This window comes from Pantherophis guttatus, chromosome 3 (genome assembly GCF_059756535.1).
Source record: "Pantherophis guttatus breed Tessera chromosome 3, ASM5975653v1, whole genome shotgun sequence".
Lineage (NCBI taxonomy): Eukaryota > Metazoa > Chordata > Lepidosauria > Squamata > Colubridae > Pantherophis > Pantherophis guttatus.
In genome coordinates, this window is record NC_142065.1 from 167,468,813 (window position 1) to 167,493,458 (window position 24,646).

General features: G+C 35.3%; 1 protein-coding gene across 1 annotated transcript in view; it reads left to right on the plus strand.

Moving 5' to 3' along the window:
• Positions 1–24,646, plus strand: part of LAMA3 (laminin subunit alpha 3) — a 136,598-nt gene that overhangs the window by 74,803 nt on the left and 37,149 nt on the right. Inside the window, exons 39-52 of the mRNA XM_087891338.1 lie at positions 2,630–2,743; positions 5,486–5,595; positions 8,043–8,123; positions 8,686–8,789; positions 11,611–11,661; positions 12,299–12,450; positions 13,279–13,389; positions 15,524–15,635; positions 17,638–17,805; positions 18,266–18,462; positions 20,380–20,496; positions 20,809–20,963; positions 22,025–22,166; positions 23,585–23,684. Of these exons, the coding sequence (XP_087747464.1) occupies positions 2,630–2,743; positions 5,486–5,595; positions 8,043–8,123; positions 8,686–8,789; positions 11,611–11,661; positions 12,299–12,450; positions 13,279–13,389; positions 15,524–15,635; positions 17,638–17,805; positions 18,266–18,462; positions 20,380–20,496; positions 20,809–20,963; positions 22,025–22,166; positions 23,585–23,684 (1,714 nt within the window). The remainder of the gene's footprint in view (positions 1–2,629; positions 2,744–5,485; positions 5,596–8,042; positions 8,124–8,685; positions 8,790–11,610; positions 11,662–12,298; positions 12,451–13,278; positions 13,390–15,523; positions 15,636–17,637; positions 17,806–18,265; positions 18,463–20,379; positions 20,497–20,808; positions 20,964–22,024; positions 22,167–23,584; positions 23,685–24,646) is intronic.

A 24,646-nucleotide genomic window follows, 5' to 3' on the forward strand; every position in this document is an offset into this window, starting at 1 on the left:
CAATACCTAAGAAATATGTTTAAAAAAACATAGCTCCCAATATGGACATTTTATATGAAAAGGATTTTTGTTCTTTTATACAAAGATGAAAACTAATGTTTTATTAAGGCTGCTGTTGGTTTTAAAACAGTTTTTTGACAATTTCACATTAAATGCTTGATCACTCAGTTTAAAATGATTAATTCCTATTTAATTGTCCCTAACAGTTTCCTGTGTCTTTATTGATAATTACTAATTCTAATTTAGCCAAATATCTTTGCAACGATTTCCATCTTAAATGTCCATACTACTGGCTTTGCCAGCATAATTGCCTACTATACTAATGCACGGGGAATTACTAATTTGCAAAAGCTTTATAATGTTATTGTGTTTTGTAAGGCAGTTCATTAGCCCAAATGAATTGGGAATTTGGATTGTTGCATATAACTTTGTTCAGTGTTAAATGGTCATTGGGTTAAGCCAGAACATGATTAGTTTGATTTTGTCATAGTATAATGGGACACCTAACATAATCCAGTAGTGGATTATGTCTTAATTAGATATGTGAATCCAGTCAATCTGGCCAAGAGGGAAGTGGCTTTTAGACAAATGTCAGATCTACCCCTAATTACAACTATTAAATGAATCACATTCACTCTCCATTGAACTTAGCATTGATTGATAAATACCAGTGAACATCTGTGGATCTACTGAATTGCAGCTTCTAGCATCATTGAGCTTATTGGCTGAGGCTGTTGGGATTTGCAGTTTAGAAATATCTGGCTGACCACAGATTTACCACTGTTCTATTATATTTATACCCATAGATTCCATTCATTAAATATTTTACCAAAAGTAAATTAATGCACCATTAATTTAATGCACCAAGATTACTATATTCTAACCAGTTACTAGTGGAAGTCTCATTATACTAGAAGGATTAATTATTTTTTTAGTCAAAAAGTTTTACTAATATTCAAACTAATCTCATATACTAATAGTTTTAAGATATCTTTTTGCATAAATTCACACATGTAAATAGGTATATCTGAAAGTATATTCCCTTGCTCAACTAATTCATTATGTGATTTTCTAAATAATGGCTTTGTGAAGATGGAAGTATATATTACATGTCAACACATTAATTAAACACCAATAGGAACATATAATTGGTGAATTATTTCAGTGGAGATGGTTTGTAGCAGAGATGCTGAAAGGAGGGGTTCTTAACTGCAGCTTTCCCTCTAAAATGGTCTCCTACACAGCTTTATCGCTTTCTTTAGTATCCAGCATAGTTCCAGTTGGTACTAAACATGTGCTAAGACCCTTGTGGAGTAGAATTATAGGCAAGGCAGAAGCTGCAAAAAGAATACATGAATCTGCTATGTATTAGAGGTAGTGACTTGCCTTTTTTGATGAGAATAATCTAGTTTCACAAAAACTATAAAGATGGTTTCAAAAAAAAATTTCTGAATTATTTCTACCAGTTTTCATTCAATTCATGAAAGACATTTAGTTTTACAAATTATCTATTACTAGATTATACTGTATAAGTTATCAGAGACATTTTAATTAATGGATGTGGCATTCTTGTATGAGATGACTAAGATGTAAATGGCCTTTCTTTCTGTGGGGCAATCCTCAGCCCAGTTGTCTGCAACCTTTGTGGCTTTCGGTATTTCAGTTAAATCCCATAATCAGACAGAGGTCAAAGACAAGTCCAATGGGGTGTGACACTGAGATTTTTCTCCTGTGTATTTATGCACAGAGAGAACATGGATATTCGTACACTGTTTAATTTGGTTCATTGCACAGTCCAACAGTTTAGACTGGATTTGCATCATTATTATTATTATTATTATTATTATTATTATTATTATTATTATTATCAATTTTTTGTCCACAAGCTCAAAAACATAGTTTAGAATTTCCCCCAAAGTTTTTCAGTCTGTCATAGTAATCAATACACTGCCATCATAGCAATACTTTGGAAATTAATTGCTGATTGCTTGAAAGATAATAATGAATAGTGCATATATATCTCAAAATATTCTGAATAGCAAATGAAATATACAGTATACTATCTAATCATCAATATAGTGATAGAATTCATAAAATATTTTGTGACAGACATCTGTAATTTAATATGTACTTTTTTTCAGTGTTTAAGTAGTTCATGGACTTTGAAATTGATATTGCTTGTGTTCAGTGATATCTTATAATAAGCAGAGGTGTAAATAAGCCTTGGTTAGGCATAACAACCCCTTCCTGGGAAAAATCAAGCTAACCAAGAAGTTTTCCACTAACTATAGTTCTTTATTTTTCTACGATTTGCTTAATAGCCTGAATTGTCCAGTATTATGGTTAACATCTGGATGAAAAGGGAAGTTGTAGAAAGTAGAGGATTTCCTGACCTGTTCACCAGCTTGGGTGAAGAAAAGAAAACAAAATTTGTATGCATAAGCAAAAAAAAGTTGCATTATGTAATTTATTGTATCTTGTCTGTATTCAACATATAATATATACTAATATGTCAGTGATCCTGAACCATAATTAATTTTCTTCTACTTTCCAATATCACTTTAAAACAATGAATTTTCTAATCTTCTCAAACCATTATTTAACTTTTCTTTTCTCCTCTATGCACCAGAAATGCAGTCCAGGATTCTATCGTGAGAGTGTGGGTCCATTTACAGGAAGGTGTGTTCCGTGCAATTGTAATGGAAATTCAGATAGATGCCTGGATGGTTCTGGAATTTGTATTGTAAGTATTTACAACAAATGTTGCTGCAAGTGCTCTTATTAATTTCTTTTGCTTGAGGCCAGTAATAACTTTCAGAGAAATTGCTTGTGCCTGCAAAAATACAAACGGCTTTGAGGTATAGTAAAAACTGACATATCTATTACAGCAGAAATGTCCACAGAAGTTTGTCAGCTTTGAAGCATGAATTATCTTCATTTCTGGTGCTTGCATGCATTTCATATTTTTTCTCTTTTAACCAGAGTTACCAAGGTTGCACTTGTACACAGTTAACTTAGTTTACAGGCTGAGATATGGTCAGATGCTAGGTTGCTTCGCTCTTTTCTTCCATGTGAAGAGTTCATGTTAATTATGGATTTCATGATGTATCAGAGCAATGAACAATGAAATAAACCAAGATGTTAAGCCACCTTTAAAAATGATTTCCTTGCACTTGTTTGGCTCATTAAATTGTGGTCATACATATGTAGCCATGGAATGTAATAGCAGTTCTTGCCAAAGAGTAAACATTGGCAGGATTAATTTATAAGCAAGGGGAAAGGAATTGGGAGGTATAATGTTAACCTACCCAGACATGTGATCTCTACACAGCAATGTTGATTTTTGGTATTATTTCCTTTTGAAATTAGTTAATCAAAGCAAATATGTATAAAGGAGCATGATTGGCAATACTTGTTTGAATAAAAGTTCTAATCCAGGGGACAAGGCTGCATGTTTTTGCATACCACAGACCTGCAAAACCTTTCATTGCCGTTTTCTCTATAGTATACTGGAAAAAAATATTCTTAAATTCTTTTTTCTTAAGTAAATATATTTGCAGCCTAACCTCTTTCTTTGCCCGCATTTTTTTGCTCATACTTACTCATTATTCATTGCCTGTACAGAGTTCTTTGACATTACACAATACTTTTCTTGACTTTGTTTTTGACAAACCCTTTTGAGTTTAAATGTAGGAGCTGTTCGCCAAATCAGCTTGTTCCAAATAGGTGTGAATCATAAGGCATTTCGATTGAGGAACAGGCCATAACAAGCAAACACAACCAGCAAGAGCTAGATAGTGTATATTGCCCTAAGACAATAATTTTCTAAATATTAACTTTTTCAGTCTTCTTCTAAGTATCTTTAATGCCCATCATTGCTACTAGATTGGATGGCACAAATCCACATGACTCCTAGATGGTAGGATAGAATGATGATCTAGTAGTTGTATGTTTTCTGTTTTGCAACCTTGATTTGGTAGCCCTGATGGTTATTCATACTGTATATTAGATAAATATCATATTTGCAATAGATTTATATAGCATGCATTCTATCTGGATAGCTAGTTAGCATTGTTAGTTAAGTCTTCCTTTCCATTCAAAAATGCAACACAGAATGAGATTTTAAAATAGTTTATAAGGTATTACTGTATGTTCCTTTAGATAAAAAGCAATAACAAATTTATGATCACAGATAAATAATTTAATCAACTAGTATCAGGTAGACTAAGAATTGTTCGTATGGGTAGAAAACCTATTGATCCAGAAGATATGGAGCCATGTAGCTTGAAGTTCCTCCCTGCCCAGTGCCTAATACTGGCATGTTATGACAGAAAAATTATATTAATACCAGTAGAGTAGGATTGATGATTAATATTGCAGTAGGATTTAATTTTCATTTTAAATGGTGGGAGAGCTTTTCATTTTTCCGGTCCTTCTAAGCTATAATATGAGAGCCAGTTTGAGTTTGGTTTAGTGGTTAAGGCACTGGACAAGAAAGTGGGAGATGGTGGCTTCAAGTCCCACCTTAGCCATAAAAGCCAGCTGGGTAACTTTGACCAGTCACTCTCTCACAACCCACTTCACAGGATTGTTGTGGGGAAAATAGATGTGCTAGATATGTTCAACGCCATGTGTTATTTGTAAAAATGATACAGGTGGGATACAAATAAATAAAAATATGCATCAACAAGTTACATAGATCAGTTTGTATGAATGTAAAAATATTTCATCCTCATGAGACATATTGACCTTCAGTCAAATTGGTGAGCTATACCCCCATTGCTTTAAGAAGTGAATCTATACAACTGAAGATGACGATCAAAATATCAGACTAATTTATTTATTACAAGAACCTACAAACTAGGTGAAAGCAAACTTTATTATAACTGCTAAATCACTTCTACCAAGAGTATCTTAATTGTAAAACACCTGCTACTTTAAATTAATAATGTGTGACCATCTGTGTAATTATATTATGTCATTACTTCTGGAACTTAGCAGGAGAGAATTGTCCACACACCCTTTAGCTAGACACTAACTGGGTCTAATTTATTTGTTCAGTCTTCAATAAGATATCAATATCATATATCATCAATATCAATCAGTGGTTGGGTTTCAAAATTTTTTACTACTGGTTCTGTGAGTGTGGCTTGGTGGGCATGGCTTGGTGGGCATGGCAGGAGAAGAATACTATAAAATCTCCATTTCCACCCCACTCCAGAGGAAGGATACTGCGTAATCTCCATTTCTTCCCGATCAGCTAGGACTTGGGAGGCAGAGAATAGATGGGGGAGGGGCCAGTCAGAATTTTTACTACCGGTTCTCCAAACTACTCAAAATTTCTGCTACCGGTTCTCCAGAACTGGTCAGAACCTGCTGAAAGCCACCTCTGATAACAATGGTCATTTTCTCACGTTGGTATTAATAATAAACTTGAAAAATAAGACCACTGCTAACCTTCTGGTTTCTGTATATTTTTAAAAAGAACTGTCAACATAATACTGCTGGAGAAAAGTGTGAGCGTTGTAAAGAAGGATATTTTCAAGATGCCAGTCAAGGACTTTGTAAGGAATGTCACTGCCCTTACACAAACAGGTACTTGGTTGGGTTGACAATGGGAAGCTGTATTAATTGTGCTTGGCTCAAAGTTGCCCTGGTGAAAATACTGTGTTTTTATGATAATGAAAACAGCTATCAGATAATTCTATTATTTGTGCAATAATGCTATGATGCACAAATGATAGAATGTTGGTGTCATTGTGGTTTGTTATGGATAATGCTGGTGGCATGGAGGGTAAGATGATAATGGTCACTCATCTTGAACATCTTCATATAAAATAAAATAAGAAATTTCCTATGAAGGAAAAAAATCATAATGCAGACATAGAAAGAGATAAAGATTTAAGAGAGGAATTCAGAGGGCAAGGAAAAAAAAAAGCACAGCAATTGAAGTATTGAAGCAAGAGATGATGGATAGATGTTTTTTTTTTCTTTTTTATTATTCTAATTTGCTTTTGCTTTTTCCTATCTTTCCTTTAAAGCATAGCAACTAAAGTATTGAAGTGGGCAAGAGAGGATGGATGGATGATTTTTCTTTTTTGTTGTTGTTCTGAGTTGTTTTTCCTTTTCTCTCTCTCTCTTTTTTCCTTTCTTATCCCCCCCCTTTTTGTAGGTAGGTGACATGATTAGAAATTACATAGGAAAGAAAGAAAAAGTATTTTAATAAAGGGTGATATGATGATAGAATAAGTGATAGAAACAAGAGAAGGGGGAATATTAGTGTATACATTTTCATATCATAAAATGAAAATAATAACAAGAGAAAACGTAGAATAATTGAACAATGATAGAACATAACTTAATACAAGTGTGTATTATTATTAGAAATACATAAGGGGATTGAATGTATGATTAACCTGATTAGTTTTATTTGTATTAGAATGTATGACACCCAGGCGCCATACTCCTCACACATTGATTTGACATTTTTATAAAAAAATAAAAAAATTGAAAAAATCATAATGCAATTTCCACAAATTCCAATTTTAAGTGCATTCACTACACATAAATAGTCATTTTAAATGAGATATTGATGATCTTGGATCAGATCTCCTATTGGATTACATTTTTGAAAAGCGCTATTGCAGTGTGACTCATGACCTTAATAAAGCCTTTACTAAATTGGTACCCTCTAGATGTGCTGGGCATCAATTCCCATAATTACCATAATTGCTAACTAACATCCTAACTGGGAGTTGTGGAAATGTAAATCTGCACTTTTGGAGGAATTTAGCTTGAGGAGGAGACAGGAGAGAATACATTTTCTGCATCATTGCAACTACAATCCACTTTAAAAGAAATTTATGGTGCAAGAGACTTGGCCTCCAATTTGTCAACTGGTTTGGCCTAAAATATATTTTATTTAGTTGATATTAATTTAAAATGTATTTAAAGCAAATTCGTTGCTTTTACTCATTTATTTTGCCAAATATAGTAGACATTTCTTGTATATTAATCTAAAATGTATTTAAAGCCAAACTCATTGCTTTTATTCATTTATTTTGCCAGATACAACGGACATTTATTTTATGTCTTCTACTCTGAATATGATATGAGTGCATTAAAAATAATAGAAATAAAAGTGAATATTGGAGTAATTTTCTGAAAGTTTAGTTCATTTCAATAAAACCAAAATAATATTGTGATACCTTAAAGGCTAATTGCCCAATTGCATTTAAAAGACTTGGTTGTGTTTTTGTACATAGTGTAATGAAATAATACCTTCGCTTTTTTAGGGAAGGCCTATAGTTGCTTGATTAGTATAGACCACTGAAGCTCTCCCTGGTTCCATGCTGTTTATTTCAAAAAGGGAAGGTAATTGGGGCAATAATAGAGCTGGCCAATGATGACTCTCCAGATGTTATTTGAACTCTAGTTGCCAAAACCTCCAGCTAGGTATCACTGATGGGGAACAATTGTGGGAGTTGTAATGCAGCCATTTCAGGAAGGCCATGGGTTTTCCTGATAATATTGTAGAGTAGAAAAAGTTGTAATAATTTTCTTTGTTAGATATGTATAGACAGCCTTTTATTTATTGCTCAATGATCTAGTGAATATGGAGATAATCCTTTCAATTTATAAAATGGAGCTATTTAGATTTCCCAGGTAAACATGCAGATTCAGTTCCTAAAGAAAGAAGAGCAGTAGTTTGTTCTTGTTCAGTAATAAAATATAATCCAATGTCTTTTTTTTAATTCCCTAGTTTATTATTGCACAATTTGGATTTCTAGAATGTTCTCAGGATTGTAGGGCTGCATTCCGATTTTGCAAAAAAAAAAAAGTGATAGGCAATGAAGTATGAGCAAAAATAGTTGCAACTTGTCGGTGACTGGAATTATTTGTGTTAGCCTTTTATTCGATGTTCAGACAGTAACATAACCCTTATTATTTTTCTTTCCCCATAATCTGTATAACTATGCCTTAAAAGAAAAAGCAGCTACTTTCAGGTTTTTCATGTTTCTTATATATTTTTTAATATGTAGTTTTGCTTCTGGCTGTCTGGAAGATAATGGAGCAATTCAATGTTTTTGCAAAGAAGGCTATTCTGGAAAGCATTGTGAAAGGTATGTGACTTGTCTCAATACTGATTTACTATGTAGAAAGTTAAAACAGATCTTCTCAATTGGAAACTAGTAAAATATTGGAAAATATTGTTTTCTAAACAGAGACAATATTTTCATGCTTGGGCTGGAGTCCAAAGTGCTACAAGGCTTCTAAACATGTACATGTGCACACATGCTCTCTTGAGCTGCTGTCCTTGATTCAGAGTTTCAGAATACTCTGTTCATCCTGTTTACGATTATTTAATTTCATGTTCTTTGAAGTAAATTGTACCAGTGTCCAATTATGCATTAAATATTCATACTGTATCCACTGATGTTTTTCAACCTGAAGAGTTGTATGAAGTATTGATGCAGTCCACAGAAAGCTAAGTATGCTCAGATTCTTATGATATCAAATAAACTAAGTATCTTTTTGCCTTATTTGGTCAGGTTAGACAATTGTAACAGAAATTGTTAAAATTTATGGATGTGATGCAGATTTTTTAAGCCAGCAGAAATTGTTTTATTGTCAGTTGATTTATATCTATTGTGAGTTTTATTTGTTCATTAATTTATTTTGTAGCTGTGCTCCTGGTTATTTTGGAAATCCACTGAAATACAGATACTGTCAAAAATGTAATTGCCTGGAGAATGGCCAGCTCACAAAATGTGATCGCTTGACTGGGGGTATGTAAAGTGACATAAACATTTCTGAATAATATCAAAAAGGAAACCATAGAATATTTGAATATAATTTAGAGAAAGACTCCTGTGCAAATAAAAGTTATATTTTCCATTCTCTGCTTATAGCTCTTCATTCTTACTACAAAGTATAAGGAGAGAAAAATCTAGCTCTTCAGATGTTGTTGAAGTATAAGTCCCAAGATCCATTGGCTGCTGCTATAATTCCTCCGTATCTGAAAATCCTGTTTTACACATTTGTGGTTTTAATGAAGTAATTAAATGTGTTAGTTAACGTTTAAACAGCATGATCCTGATTTATGTGTTCTACATCCTACAGATTTCATTGCTGATTGCATTTAGGTAATTTAGATATCCACATTAATTATTAATTTCTTCTATACAATTTTAATGTTAATTGTTTCAAAGTTTCAAGGAAGATAAATTTGAACAATAGGCACCATGAATATATTCAGATATTGCTGAGCTACACCTTCCGGCAGCCTCAACTAATATGGCCAGTAGTGAAAGATGCTGAAGGTTTTAATTTGAATTCCCAAATGTAAAATTGCCTAACTGCTATGGGTATTTTTTTAACAACACAACTACCTGCAGAATTAAAGGAATCCTAAATGCATTCTATGATTATACCTTGCAACAGTTATAATATTCCCTTCATCTAAACATTCCAGTTGATTTCAATAATGTGTCTTTGTTTAGCCATTTCTGAATCAGAACGAAGTTTGGTATAAGAAAAAAATCATTAATGGATTATAATAGAAAAAGAAACATTATTTTATAATATATATCTGAGACACTAACTAAAAAGATATAATTTTATCTAAATGAAAATATTAGTCTATCAACAATATTCTTATAATGTGACTTTAATGGATCCCTTTATGTAGGGTTTTGTATTGGTATGTGGGAATGACCATTCCCTAGGCAGCAATTCTGGGCCCAGTCTCCCAAAATTATTCCCACATACTATTACAGATTTGTGGCTCGCTTACTTGGTGCTTGCTAGTTAACACATACTAGGTATTAGAGAGTTTGGTGCTTTGCACCTTGATTTTTGAATTCAGTTTTCTAGGTTGGTGCTCTTATTTCTATGTAAGATACTATATTTCTGCAACATCTAGAGATCCACAGGTTTTCTACCCAGCATGCATTGTATGCACTCTGAATTACTCAGAGGAGATGTCAGACCTGGAGCCCATGTAATGAGGCATGAACACTTACATTTCAAGTCTGAGTCAAAGGCAACTGTTAGAGATGAGCAAGAAAGCAGAAAGCGGGGAACTGAACCAAGGAATCCAAATCATGAACAAGAATATACAAGAGCTAGTAGAACTTGTTTCCAAACCAACAAGAATCTTTCCTCAACTAGAGCCAAAGGCGAGCCCAAGGACACATGGCCAGGCCTATGTCTGAGAAAATTTTATTTGCCAAGGACACATAACTGACTTTTGTTTTGAGACTTGCAGATATTTTTCAGTTCTAGTCTCTGAAATGTTTGACATAGATATAAGGAAACCTGTTTTATCTGAATATATTATGATGCTTTCTGTCTCAAAGGCAATGTTATTTTCCCAATTCCATTATGTAAACTACTAGAATTATATAAGTGGGCACATATATTTCAAACAACATATTTTAAAGTGCTGTTCTGCTGCTTAAACTAACAGTTGCTAGAACAAGTTCAGTCTCGATGCAGTTGCTTTAGCAAATCCTGATGTCATTGCGGTTTTGCTGTAGTGTATTGAGCCTTGTGGTCATGCAGTAGCTTATTGAAATCTATAATTGCATATCTTTGGATGTTCTCATTTAACGACATGTCATATTTAATTGGCACCTTTCTTTATGTGTCATGAGATAAAAGTGATTAAAAGTGATAACTACTTTGGTATTCAGCCTGGTTGGGGAAGTTTGGTAGTTCAAGTCTACACATCTTAAAGTAACTGAGGTTGAGAAAAAGTGATCTACTTAATCTTCAATAGCAATATTTGCAGGATAGGCCTTGAATTTTGTATTTGCTTGTCCTGCAAAATTGCTTTAGCTTGGCGGTTGAAGTTAATGAGATGAGATGATATTCGAAATCAGATTGCTTCGCTCGTGCGTGCACACTTCTGCACATGCGCAGAAGCGTCCTGATGACATAGGGGTTAGTGGGTGGAGCCTCCTGCCGGTTTTACTACTGGTTCTATAGAACCGGTCCAAACCGGAGGCAACCCACCACTGGCTAAGAACCATAAATACGTTGTTTTAGTTGAATGTTTTGATTATATTTTCTCATTTTGGTATTCTAATGCCACATCTTTTGTTTCTGAGCTCAAAGAGTTAAATCAGTGGATGAGTTCAGGACTCCTTAAATTACCTTGTTTTCCTCCCTGCTAAGATATTTAGTAAATAATGCCTTGGATTTCTGAAGGGCCCAGGAGTGTGACCCAATATTATGGTATAAGTTGTTCACATTATCTTAAGCTATTACTTGAAGAAAAACAAGAAAGCAATTTGTAAATTTAACTTTGGGGAGAACTCTACAAGATCCTGTAAACTTCCTCTCTAATGTATTTTTATTGTAAACCTCCAACTTTAGAGAATAAAATGGGACACATATACATTAAGTAAAGAAAGAGAGAAAGTAGGTAAATAATATTTTATAGTATTGATTCTAGGGAACCCATGTTTTTACCTGCATAACAGCATGCAGCTTTTCGATGGAGTGAAGAGGGCATCAATAACACTATCAGCTTTCTGACATTTATGTCTGTAATTGTTTCATCCTGTAATTTTAATTTTTCCTCTTTTTTCTTTTAATTTCCAGAATGCATAAGCCAAGAACCAAAAGACATAGATCCAAATGAAGATTGTAATTGTAAGTTATAAACTTTATTTCGTCTGACAGCTTGCTTATATATATAGCACTAATAAAGAGTTATGTTGTGAGAGATTAGAAAGAGCAATTCTGGTATTTTCTTGTGGGTAATAAGCCTATTCAGAGCAAGTTATCTAGTTATCCCTCCCCAGTAGTGAGAGGGAATCTCTCTGTTAATGGTGAGGAGGATGCTAAAAGTTGTAATCCAACACATCTGGAGGGCAACAAGTTAGGAAAGGTTGAGCTAACATGAGACATATACAAAGAATGGCTTCAAGGATTTGATTACCATCTTACATGTACTTGATTTTATTGTTGGTTGTAACAGTAAAATAGTACAGACAAGCAGTACAGTTGTATGACATAGTTTTATGACACCATTTCAAAAGTTTTGTTATTGGCTTTAGTAACAGATAACATTTTCTAGAAATATCTTTTTGTCCCATAATTGTTTTCAGTAGACCCATTCTTTTTTTTTTGAATATATAAAAAGTAATTTTATATTAATTGTAATTGTAATATTAAAATATTACATGTTTTGTTAAATATGTAAATATTAAAAAGTAATTGTATATTATATACAATTATAATTAAAAAGTATATTTAAACTCTTCCATGTGTGTTCTTTTTTGTTTAGCTTGTGAGAGTTGTGTAATCACATTGCTGGAAGATTTGAGTACAATGGGAAGTGAGCTCCGAGTGATTGAATTTCAAATGCAAAGTATCAACACTAGTGCCCAACTGCTGGGCCAGATGAAGCACTTGGAAGTCCGTAGCAAGCAACTAGAGGTAACTCCACCTGGCTTTCCATGGGTTTGGGTACATTTTCCAGAGGTTTGAGTACACTTCTGAAATACGCTTTAGAAGCAGTTCAGTAAGAGAAATGTCATATTAAGTGTTCTTATGGGGCTGGAATATGGTTCTGAATTTTGATGAAACCCATTCCATTACTCTTTCTTATACCACTTCAAAAGAAAGACCCTAGCAGCCAATTCAGATGAAACTGTTGGAATGTATTATTCATGGATTTGTCTTAGAAGCCTTCTTTAAAATTTAACTCAGCCCAATTCCTGTACAACTTCTGCTGACTTCATGGACATGTATCCTTGGCAGAGTATACCAGTATTGCCTTCTTCTGGTTAGTTTGTCAAAAGCATAGTGCTAAAATTTTGCTTGAAATGGAAATAAATGAACTTTTAGCCTTGGGATTTGATGACTTGAACTGTTTATGCCTGCAGAAGTATTGTGTGCTATGTTTTACTGTAGTTCAAAGGAGCATTATATTCAATGCTTGTATCTGTACCAAAGAAAGTTGGAAGTTACTCTTTTCTACAGTTTTTTGTCCCTTCTTGGCTGCACCCCAAATTTTGCTTTTTCTCTGCCCTCTTTTCCTCTCTTCAACTTTATTTTTTTATTTCTTTTGCTCTTTTATTTTATATTTTTTTCAAGTTCAATAAAATGTTGTCGGGGAAATGCATCTGGTAAAATTACCAACTGCGATATCTTGTGAGAATAGTCACACCAGCTGCAAATTCATTTCCATGCACAATTCATAATGACCATACATGATTGGGAGTCAAGTCCTTAATCTTCTCTATCTTCTACCTTTATTTTCAGAGTCTGTTGAATCACTCTCGTTCTGTTATTAAAACACAGAATTCAAAGGTAGATGAACTGGAGACAGGTTTGTCTCACCTTAATCAAAATATTAATGCTCTGAAAGAAAAGGTAAGTATTTAAAACTTATACATATTGCTTTCAGTCCATGGCTTTTTTAAATAAAAGTTTATGTTGACTAATCAGATTTGAGATTTGAAGATTTTGTATAAAATGATAGTAATAAATGTTAAAAAACAGGTCTCAAGCTATCTTTAATAAATGGCAAAATGTTATCCTAATGTCCATATTGTGCAGGGTGGAGAAATGCAGCTCAGATCCAGAAGATGTGAGTTCTGTTAGTGCATCCTGCCGAAGGTATTCCTTTCCATGTGTGGAGAAGAAATGACATTTTTTGACAGGCATTTTTTTAGTCAGCCCCTAGAGATGAGAGGGACCCCAAATTCAAGCAGAGAGTGGAGAGGCAACACAATAGGATAGGCAGTGCAGGTGCCTCAGGTGGCTGGGGGAGGCCTGATGGATGCTCTGTGTGACATTTCTCACTCAGGAGCTGAAAACCCTGCAAGGATTTTAACAGGGAGGATTTTCAGCTCCTAAACAGAGCTTCCAGTGTCTCTCCTTGCCCTGAGATATCCCACATTCTATATCTAGTACTCTGTCAGCTTAATGACCTTCATGATCATTTAATAACCACAACTAGGAGTGCCAGGATTGGAGCCGTTGAGCAAAGCAATCACAGTATTTTTCGGTCTATAAGACGCACTCCCCCCCCAAAAAAGTAGGTGGTAATATCTGTGCGTCTTATAGAGTGAATGTTGCCAAAGCCCTGTCCACCTGCTGTCCCACACCCTTCAGCCTCTGCCTCCCATCAATTTGCCTCCTTGCAGCAAACAGCAAGGTCAGCACAGCCTGATTTAGCACGAGCAGCTAATTGGCGGTTGGATCGGCCTCCCGGAATACTACCGATCAACTGTTCCAGGCTGCAGGGATAGCCGCTGTTGCCGCCCATTGCCACCACCACCTATTGCCCCATTTTCGGCCTCCGTGCATCCCGTTTTCAGCCTCCATGAGCCCTATTTTTAGCCTCTGTGCATCCTGTTTTTGGCCCGTTCTATCCCCGCTGCCTGGAACGGGCCAAAAACAGGACGTGTGGAGGCAAAAAATGGGGCGCACAGAGTCCAAAAATAGGGCATGCAGAGGCTGAAACAGGACACGCAGAAGCCAAAAACAGGGCATACAGAGGCCGAAAACAGGATGTGCGGAGGCCAAGAATGTGGCACACAAAGGTGGCGTTGGGTGGTGGTGATCCCCGCAGTCTGGAACAGCTGATCGGCGGTATTCTGGGAGGCCAATCCAACCGCCAATCAGCTGCTCATGCTAAATCAGGCTGTGCGGAAGCTGACCAGGCTGTTTGCTGTTTGCTGCAAGGAGGCAAATTACTGGGAGACAGAGGCATATATTTTTTTCTTGTTTTCCTCCCCAAAAGCTAGATGCGTCTTATAATCTGGAGTGTCTTATAGTCCAAAAAATATGGTACATGGGCAGTCATGTGATATTTTCCTTAATGACCATTTCACTCAACAATTGAGATTCCAGGCTCAATTTTGGCTGTAAGTCGAAGACTGGCTGTAAGCAAGATTTGTTCAATGCAGTCTTAATTTCAAATAATCGCTGAATAAATTGTTATAACTCAAGGACTACCTGTAATTGTATCATTTCTTTTATATTTCTGTTTGTCAATGACAATAGGCATATAAAATCTATAAAAGTGTTTGACTCAGGGCATTCTCTCTGTCACTGTTTGTTAGAGAGAAACTTGGTGATCATCATAGTGTACCAAAAAGTAGTATACATTGTTGCACCTATCCCCCAAAGCTTTGGTTTCTATCTTGAGTGAGCAGATTTCTCACAAGTTATCAATACTTATTTTTCCATAATGTTTTATTTATGTTTTATTAGTAGTATCTGTTCTTTTGCTTTTGTATCTTTATCCTTGTATGATATCTGTTCAATATTTCTGGTAAAGCTTATGCAATAAATACATTTAAAAAAAATTATGAATGGCTAAAAAAATGTCAAATTCATTTTTTGGTCAAATTAGTCATCTTATAACAGCAAATTAGGCTGGCTTCTACGAAGACATGTGTTAATGAAGTACGATGGTACATAAACACCCAAATAAATATTAAATACTTTTAAATCAAACTTTTACTAATGTTATCTAATTTTTAACTCACTATCTTAGGCTGAAGGTAATTACAAGAAAGCACAGACTCTTTTAAATAATTTTAGTAAAACTAATCAAAGAGGAAGAACTTTAATTTCAAAGATCCAATCTATTCTCATCCATATTAATGGTAAGAATGATGTCTTTTCTTCTACATTAAGGGTGGGGAAATTATATCAGCCTGTGAACCAAACTAATTCTTGGCTAATTTCTCCAGCACCATAGCAGGCAGTTTTCAATTTGTTTTCTTTCATGCACACAGAGATATTTACACTTCATTTAGGCTTTAAACATTTTCTGCTTATATCAGTGGAAGCTGTTTAAAAACCTTATTGCAGTAGTAGTAGGAACAGTTTTTGAAGTCAATCTTAGTGAAAAAGGTTTATTACTGTCCTCCTCAGTACCTGTTTCTGCAATAATAAGATTTTGAAACAGCTTCTGTTCACAACAATTGAAGTTATTTTAAACCACACACAGGCAAAAAAACCCCCCTCAAAACACCATTTATGCATAATTCCTCCTGATCAAGGAAAAGATGCAATTGGTGCATCAGAGGATGTTCTGTAAAATGTCTCATGGTTTTGTCCTCTACATGCTGTTCAAGAAGGAGCTAAAAATCCAGGACAATTTCCAGATTGCAAACCAGCTCAGTACATATGAGCATGACCTCCCACCCAAATAGAATATATCTGGTTTCAGAACAATTTCAAATCTACAATTATGCCATTGTAGATGAATTCAACCTGGGTCTGTTCCTCTCATCTAGTTCCTAACCACTTCCAAGCACTGGATTAAGATCTTCATCTCCTGTCTGTCCTGCTGAGAGTAGAAACATACAGGAAAGCTGAATTTTTCTACCAATGATGATAGGTCACCCTATATTGACAAATGACATCTTCTATCAGCTTAAAGTAAATGTTAATCATAAGGGGAAATGGTTGAGCTCTATAATATCCTATAATACAATGTGCAAGCCAGTGGTGGGTTGGCCCCGGTTCAGACTGGTTCGCAAGAACCGGTAGTAAAACCAGCGGGAGGCTCTGCCCACTTACCCGGATGTCATCAGAAGTGATCTGCGCACAATGTGAGCCTGTAGTAAAAATCAGTAGAACCCACCCCTGGTGCAAGCACTCTATTTCTATCCCTCACCAACTATAAGTAGCTGCTCAGGAAGGAGGAGAACCCCTTAGTCCTTGCATTTGGCCTAGAAGGATACACCAATCAATGTTGAGTTTCATTCCCTCATCCCTGGCCTTTAAAAGGTTATCCTAGGATGACCATTGCAGTTTCCATCTGATACCCAGATCTGAATTCTAGCTGTTATGATCTAGACAATCCATTTCATTCAGAGTTGTCTAGATAGTTGCAAACTTATCACCTTCTCTACAATCTTCCCTAGAAAGTGGATATTGGAGGAGTCTAAAACAGCCCAAACATTTGTTTTAAGACATGACGCAATTTCCCTCCCCCAAGGATGTGTTTGTCACCTTTATGATAGCCATAACATCCATAGACTTTTTGTCTTTGACTTGTGGGTTGTCCTCTTAATATGCAAAAAGGTTACACCTTGCTCATAAAAGAAAAAAAAAAGGAGATGGAAATATCAACTTGGGACATCTGTCAAGAAAGAACTATTTTAGAGCCATGTATTCAGGAGTAAATCTCATTGAACTAAATTAATTTTACTTCTGAAAAGTCGTGGATAAGCCTGCAATGTTTTGATAAGCCCCGTGTACATTGGCAGTTTCTATCCACTGAGATAAATTAGGATATCATTAATAATTTACTTATAGTGTATTGAATGGAAGTTCTATCTTTTAAATTTAAAAGAGGGGGTGGGGCGACTGCTTAAAGGTTCTGTATTTTATCTGATTTTTGATTGGTTTGCTAGGGCTCCAGCCCAGGAAGTAGTCAGAGCAAGACAAAACCAATTATAATTAATATAGTTATATCTCATATATTTAACAATTTCCCAGTTCTATCACTACAAATGGATGTGACTTCCGGAGAGACTTGCAGCTGCCCTGAAGAGCGCATGTTTGCACTCCTACTTTAAAAATATACCACATATCTTTGTAATAGGGTATGGTAAAAGTCTCTTATTTATTCAAATGATGTTTTTCTTGTCTTAGTTCTCTTGGGACAGATAGACGGCACTTCTACAGACGGAACCTCTTTGCCTACAGAACACTCTGCAAAAGAGCTGGTGCAAGCTCAGCAAATGATCAATGAAATGAGAAACCGCAATTTTGGCCAACAGCTAACAGAAGCAGAAAAGGAAAACGGAAAAGCCCAACACTGTAAGAGCTATAAACTGTAAATATTTTGGGTAGAAATGGCTCGATTGGATTTATTAAGGTGGGAATAGATGGAGAAAGGCTGTTGCCTTGCCTGGAAATGATCACTGAGTTTGTAATGGATGTAAAGGAAGTTGTGGTCTAACAATGAAGAAAACTGGCAATATTCACTTTAACAATATTGTACTTTGTTGCTGCTTGAAACTAGTTCAGGACTTGAGTTGAGCTTTTGCTGTTGTACAATCTTTACAAAAGTTTGAAAACATAAAGATAAAAATATACAGAATTGAAGACTAATTTCGATCTATATTTACATTTACTAGACCAGTTGATCTACCCAACTAAAAATAATTTCACGATGAGAAATTGTTTTATAGAAAGAATGTGACACAAAAAGACTTGAAGGACCTAATGCTCACAGGATATTTACTTATCCCTGTTTTGCTTTATTCATTCTGCATAGTGCTAGATCGAATAAGGAATGAACTAGAAAAGCGTAAAGCAAACAACCAAGGACTCATTAAAAGCGTGAGAGATTCACTAAATGAATATGAATCCAAGCTCAATGATCTTCATGAATCTTTGAGAGAAGCAAAGGAACAAACAAAGCTAGCTGAAAACTTAAATGGAGAAAATAAACGTCTTTTGGAAGAGATTAAGGTAAATCTATCTAACTGTCTACCTACTTACCTATCTAGGCTTATGGATCTTTATGCATGTTGCATTAAATGGGGAAAGTTCAATAATTTGGGGAAAATTTGGCAAAAACTATTACAAGTGTTAATACATCTGTAACTTGTCTCAAGACAATTCTGTAAAAGACCCTGTGAATTAGTTTTCTCCTATGGTTGTTGTTGTTGTTGTTTGCTATTTTATTTTTTTAGTACGCTATAACATAGTTTATCTAAAAGAAATAGTTAAGCAAAAGTTTAGTCATCTGGCATGCCCCAGCTCATTCTTTTTGTCCTGTAAATACCATGACTGACCCAATCATACCAGGACATGTAAAAATTGTTAGTTCATGTTCTGTTTCCATGCCAAATACCTAAGATATTCATCTCTGTTCATTAAAAGAAATAGTTCTTTAGCAGTAGATACAAGGTAGATTTCATTCAGAATAGCATTTGCTCTTGGTTGCCAACCAGAGAAGAATACCAAGTGGGAGATCTTTCCTGTTGAAAACAGGCAAGAAAGAGTGAGGCACTGGACTTGTCTAGGGGCTAAATTCAGCCACAAAGTTGTCCTTGAAGGGCAGGAGACATTAGGTACAGGGCTTTACCCCTGATGTTCCTGTCTCCATGGAGAAAGACAAAGCATAAATAAATAATGCACTAAGTGGGTGGACATTAGAGGAGAACAGGGACCTCCTTCAATTCCTTAAGGGCCATATAGACTCAGACGTTCAGTAGTTCAAGCACCTAACAGCAGCATGTGACCAACAGATATGACCAAGGGAGAAAAAAATCAAAGAGATTCTCATTAATCAGGTTTAATGTCAAGAAAAGGATTAAGTTACAAAATTTTAGTTAAGTAGAAAAGTATAGACCAATCCTAGTTTATTAGTAAGTACATTAAGATGGAGTCTTGATGAACTGTTTGAATTTCTTTCTCACCGAATCCTTAACAAATGGATTGACATCTCACTTAAGAGGTAAGGCTGAAACATCTGTCTTCTATTTAGCTGCCATATTTTGAGAACCTCTCTCTTCTTTCCCAGACTCTGAGAAATTCCATACCTCACAGAACAATGCCTCTGTTTAATTTGATGATTTATTTGCTGAAGAGATTTCTTAGGAAATAGCTCAAAAGAAAAACACTTCACTTTCACACCCCATGGTCTACTGTCATTTTATACCTACCTTTCTACCTTTTAAAAAAAAAAGTTATACTAGATCCCCAAAGGAGTTTATGAGTTAGGTATTGGCTGAATTACATACTTTCTAATACTTTTCTCCTCTGGAATCTGTCCAGCCACTTTCATCCCAATCATATTGATTCTAACCATTCCCAACTACTGGGAGAATAGCTGGTGGCCCTTCACTATTTTCAGCAAGTTGTTTTTACATTGTTGGCCCAGTCCTCTGGAATGGCTTCCTATGAGAAATGTGTTTGGCCTCAGTACTGGTAGAAGCTGTTTAAAACAAAGTTTTAACAGAAAGCATTTAGAAGTTGACACCAAATTATTTGGAGTTTAGGTTTGTCTGTTGGATTTATTTTATAAAACTTCTATTGTTATTATTTTTTTCTTTTTATGCTTTGAGCTACCAAGAGTATCTCAAAGCATAATGTATATGATTGTGGCAGTGCAGGGGTGGGTTCTACTTACCTTTACTACTGGTTTGCAACGGGGCCACGCGTGCGCATGCGCAGAAGCTTCCTGATAACGTCGGGGTTGGTGGGCAGAGCCTCCCGCTGGTTTTACTACCAGTTCTTTTGAACCGATCTGAACCGGGGGCAACTCACCACTGTGGCAGAGTATAAAATCATATTTAAATTAATATATAAATAGTAATTATACTATGCTATAGTACTTTCTTTTGCATTAATAAAGGGAATCATTTTTTATTTTTCTATCAGAAAGAGACAGAAGAGATGACTAGACAACAGAGTGCCATATTGGATCTTCTGAATTCTGCTAAAGCATCAGTGTCTCAAACGAACAGTATATTTGAATTGTTCCAGAAGAGTAAGGAGGTAAATTTGAAAGAATTAAAGTTTCTATAAGGTTGAAACATTCATATTATGATAAAATAAGAATATACTACCAAAAATGACTTGGTTTTGTAGATAGTAGTAACTGTTCGCAAATTTATACGAGCTGTTACTACTCACATATGAAAAAGGCATCTCTAGCTCATTTGCTGTATGTAAACTTCATGTTGTGTTCAAAAGCGCAGCCATTGGGGTTTATATAAGAAATTGAAGCAAACAAAAACTTTACACTTATTTCTTATAGATACGTTATGCATCTTAGTCACAATGCATAAAATTCTCTTCTAATTCCAGGAATATGAAAGCCTAGCTGCCAATTTGGATGGAGCAAAGAAAGATCTGGATGAAAAATTGAAGAGCCAATTCTTATCGTCCAGTAAGGAACCTTTGGTAGTGAAAGCAGAAATGTATGCCAACTCTTTGCAAGACCTGGCAAGAAAATTGGATGAGTATGTCTTCACTTTTGTAAATTAATTGTTTTAGAATGGTTTATTCCTTGCTTGAAGTGTTTTACACATTGGACATGGTTCCTTTCTGGTGGAAAGGCAAACTATGTACCGTGTTTCCCCGAAAATAAGACCCTGTCTTATATTTTTTTTGAATCCTGAAATAAGCGCTTCGCTTTATTGCCATGTGCTCAAAAGCCTGATTGGGCTTATTATCAGGAGATGTCTTATTTTGGGGGAAACAGGATAGTTATACTTAAACTGATTTAAGAGGAATGGGGAGACTGCTGTACTGTATTGCAGAGATGAATGACATTTAATGTACTGGGGGCACAATTAACTTTCCTGAAGAGGGGCCCAAATGCTGCCTAGTCAGTGATGATGTTGCCACCTTCTTAGAATATTTATTCTTTGAATCATGTAAAAATAACAATATCAAACCTATCGGATATTAACATAATAAAATATTTTTATTGAAGAAAATAATATTTGAAACAAATTAATAATGAAACAAGTAAGTGTTTTAATTTTCTGCAAATATTTTCAATATTTGGTTAATAATATTGATTCTGCAGATCCCTAAGCTTTTGTGGGGCCCACAGGGGTTCTTGAACCACACTTTAAAAATACTGGTTTAGACTATGCCCTCTCTGAATTAATCCCATCCATCCTTCCCCCAAAATAATTAGTGATGAAATTATACACATTTCCATTTTTTAAAATCTATTTCCTGAATGGATTCTTTTTATTTCATATTCTTTTAGTGATAGTCTCTTATTTAAATGGCAGTATTTCAACTTAGCTTATCATACAAAATATGCTGTGTTTAATAAAGTTGCATAGCGCTAGATCATTCCTTTCTTTCTTTCTTTCTTTCTTTCTTTCTTTCTTTCTTTCTTTCTTTCTTTCTTTCTTTCTTTCCTTCCTTCCTTCCTTCCTTCCTTCCTTCCTTCCTTCCTTCCTTCCTTCCTTCCTTCCATAATCAATGAAAGCCAAAGTATCAACCAAAGTATTTTAATTTTCTTGATACCTGTACTATATTTTGGCTTTCCCCCTCTCCACAGGCTCAAGAAGAATGCCAGCAAGAATGAGCTAGTGACCTGTACTGTGGGAGGTGCTACCGCTTTTGAGAATATTTCTGATATTATTAGAGCAGCAGAAGCAGCAGCCAACAAAGCATCAAGTGCAGCAGATTCAGCTTTATCAGTAAGAGTATTCTAAATGCACATCATATACAGTTGCTTTATTTTTTAATACATGTGTAAGATGTATGCAAAGAGGCTGAACATGTTCTACGCTGCAGGAGAAGATGCTAAAGAGTAATTTAGCAAAAACTAATTCTGTAAAGGAGCACCAACCAAACTATAGGAAGACCCCTAGAACTCATCTGAATCCATGTTAATGAGCTATTTTAATTGATCTTTTACCTCTAGAAAAGAATAGTCATTGCAAACCTAAATCTCAAAGGAAAATCTGGTCTGATTTTGACAAGGTAATAGATGTAGACCTACTTTTAGACTATCCTCTTCCTGCCCAGTAGAAAAATAAACTTAAATGTAATCTATTGCACTTGTAGGACAGTAACAGATTGAGGCAGACCTTAAGATCTTACATAGATTCTAGAAACCTGGAATGCAATTTCTAGAGATCTCCCAAAGTTGGACTAAATTGTAATTTTCGATGTGACTCTTGGGAGAAGTGATTGGAGACCAAGCATCTTACCTTTATGTAGTTGTTCTCATCAGAATGCTGTTTAACTAGTTTTTGTCTTGGCTTTACCAGCTACCTACCATCTTGATTTCCAGATAATTACTCTGCTTCAAATGAAATTTATTGGGGGAAAAGATAGCATTAACTTACATTTGTAATTCCCATGTTTTTTTTTTCTTTTTACAAACAAATTCTTAAGAAAAAATAAGCTATATGATAGCTTTGATAGAAAACACTAGAAACATCTTTGATTGCCAGGTGATTTATAAAAGATGCACATTTTTTTTTCAAAATAGCAACTATGAGAGAGAGGGGGGGGGACACACACACACACAAATAAAATGAAATGAAAATCCTAGAGGAAAACACATAAACCTATAATTGATAAAACTAAAAAGTAGACATAAAATACAATAACATTATATAAAATAATATGTAATATTATTACAATAATATTACAATATTATTAAGATAATAGTGACAATCACCAAAATTTATAGTAATCTTCAGTCATAGGTAGGATGAATAGAACAAATGGTAGCACAAAATCAGGCAATCTGAAAGGACTTATCAGAGTTCTGGTCAGGTAGAAGTAGAGATATATAAGCATTGTGTTCTCTCCCCGGGAAGTTCTTTCAAATGTGATAGATAAAGAGAGAGAGAGATTTTGCCTACTGAGATAAATAAACTTCAAAAGAAATATATTTTTGTATCGTAACAGCTCTGTTTCTGGAGCATATTGCTCTGTTCTGGCCCTCTTTTTGCCACTTGCTTCATTTTGCACCAACCTCCAGTTCCAGATGTTCTGAATTCACACAAAACAGTTATAGCAATTCTGCTACTGCTGGCTTGGATTATGAAATTGCACTTCTTTTGCTGTACAAGCCTCTTACCTGGCAGTGCTTCATTTTCAGATAGTGGATGAAAAAGATTTATCTGGAATGGCTGAAAGACTGAAAACCAACAGTGGAAAAGTGTTAAACAAAGCACGAGAAACACAGAAGACATTGCAAGGTATCATCAGCACATCATACATTGCAAGCATTACAAAACATGATAAAAAGTTTTAGGGTTTCATCCTCTACTATTGCTCTAGCCCTGACCTTGTTAGAAGCTAAGTTATAACATATTTACCACTGACTGACTCCTTTTTGGAAATTGAAAGTTTTCACATCAGCCTAGTTCACAGTCACTACAGTTGATTAAGAGTATGGTAGTTGGTAGTGAAGTGCTTTTCTTTGTTTTAAGATGGTCTTTCAACAGAATGAGTTTCAGAGAAACAGACCTTACAAAACTCAACCTAGGAAAAGCTGTGTGAGAGAAGGGAGGCTATAGAATCCAGTGGTTTCTTCCTCTTGTATCAGTGTTTCACAGTCTTGGCAACTTTAAGATGTATGGACTTCAACTTCCAGAATTGTTTGAACTGGATTCCTACCATTGACTACCAGTAATTGTAAATTATCTGGGAAAAGGGCTCTGATATTTCTAAAATGCTCAAACCAAAGTCTTATTTGGAATAGAATAGAGCTGGAAAGGACCTTGGAGGTCCTCTAGTCCAGCTGCCTGCTCAAGCAGGAGACCCTATACCATTTCAGACAAGTGGCTGTCCAGTGTCATTTTAAAAACCTCCAGTGATGAAGTGCCCATGATTTCTGAAGGCAAGCTGTTCCATTGGTTAATTGTTCTCACTGTCAGGAAGTTTCTCCTTAATTTCAGGTTGCTTCTCTCCTTGATTAGTTTCCAACCATTGTTTCTTGTCCTGTGCTCTGGTGCTTTGGAGAATATTTTGACGCCTTCTTCTTTGTGGCAGCCCCTCAAATATTGGAATACTGCTATCATGTCACCCCTAGTTCTTCTTTTCTCTAGACTAGCCAAACCCAAATCCTGCAACTGTTCTTCATATGTTTCAGTCTCCAGGCCTTTGATCATCTTAGTTGCTCTTCTCAGAACTTTTTCCAAAGTCTCAAATTTAGCAA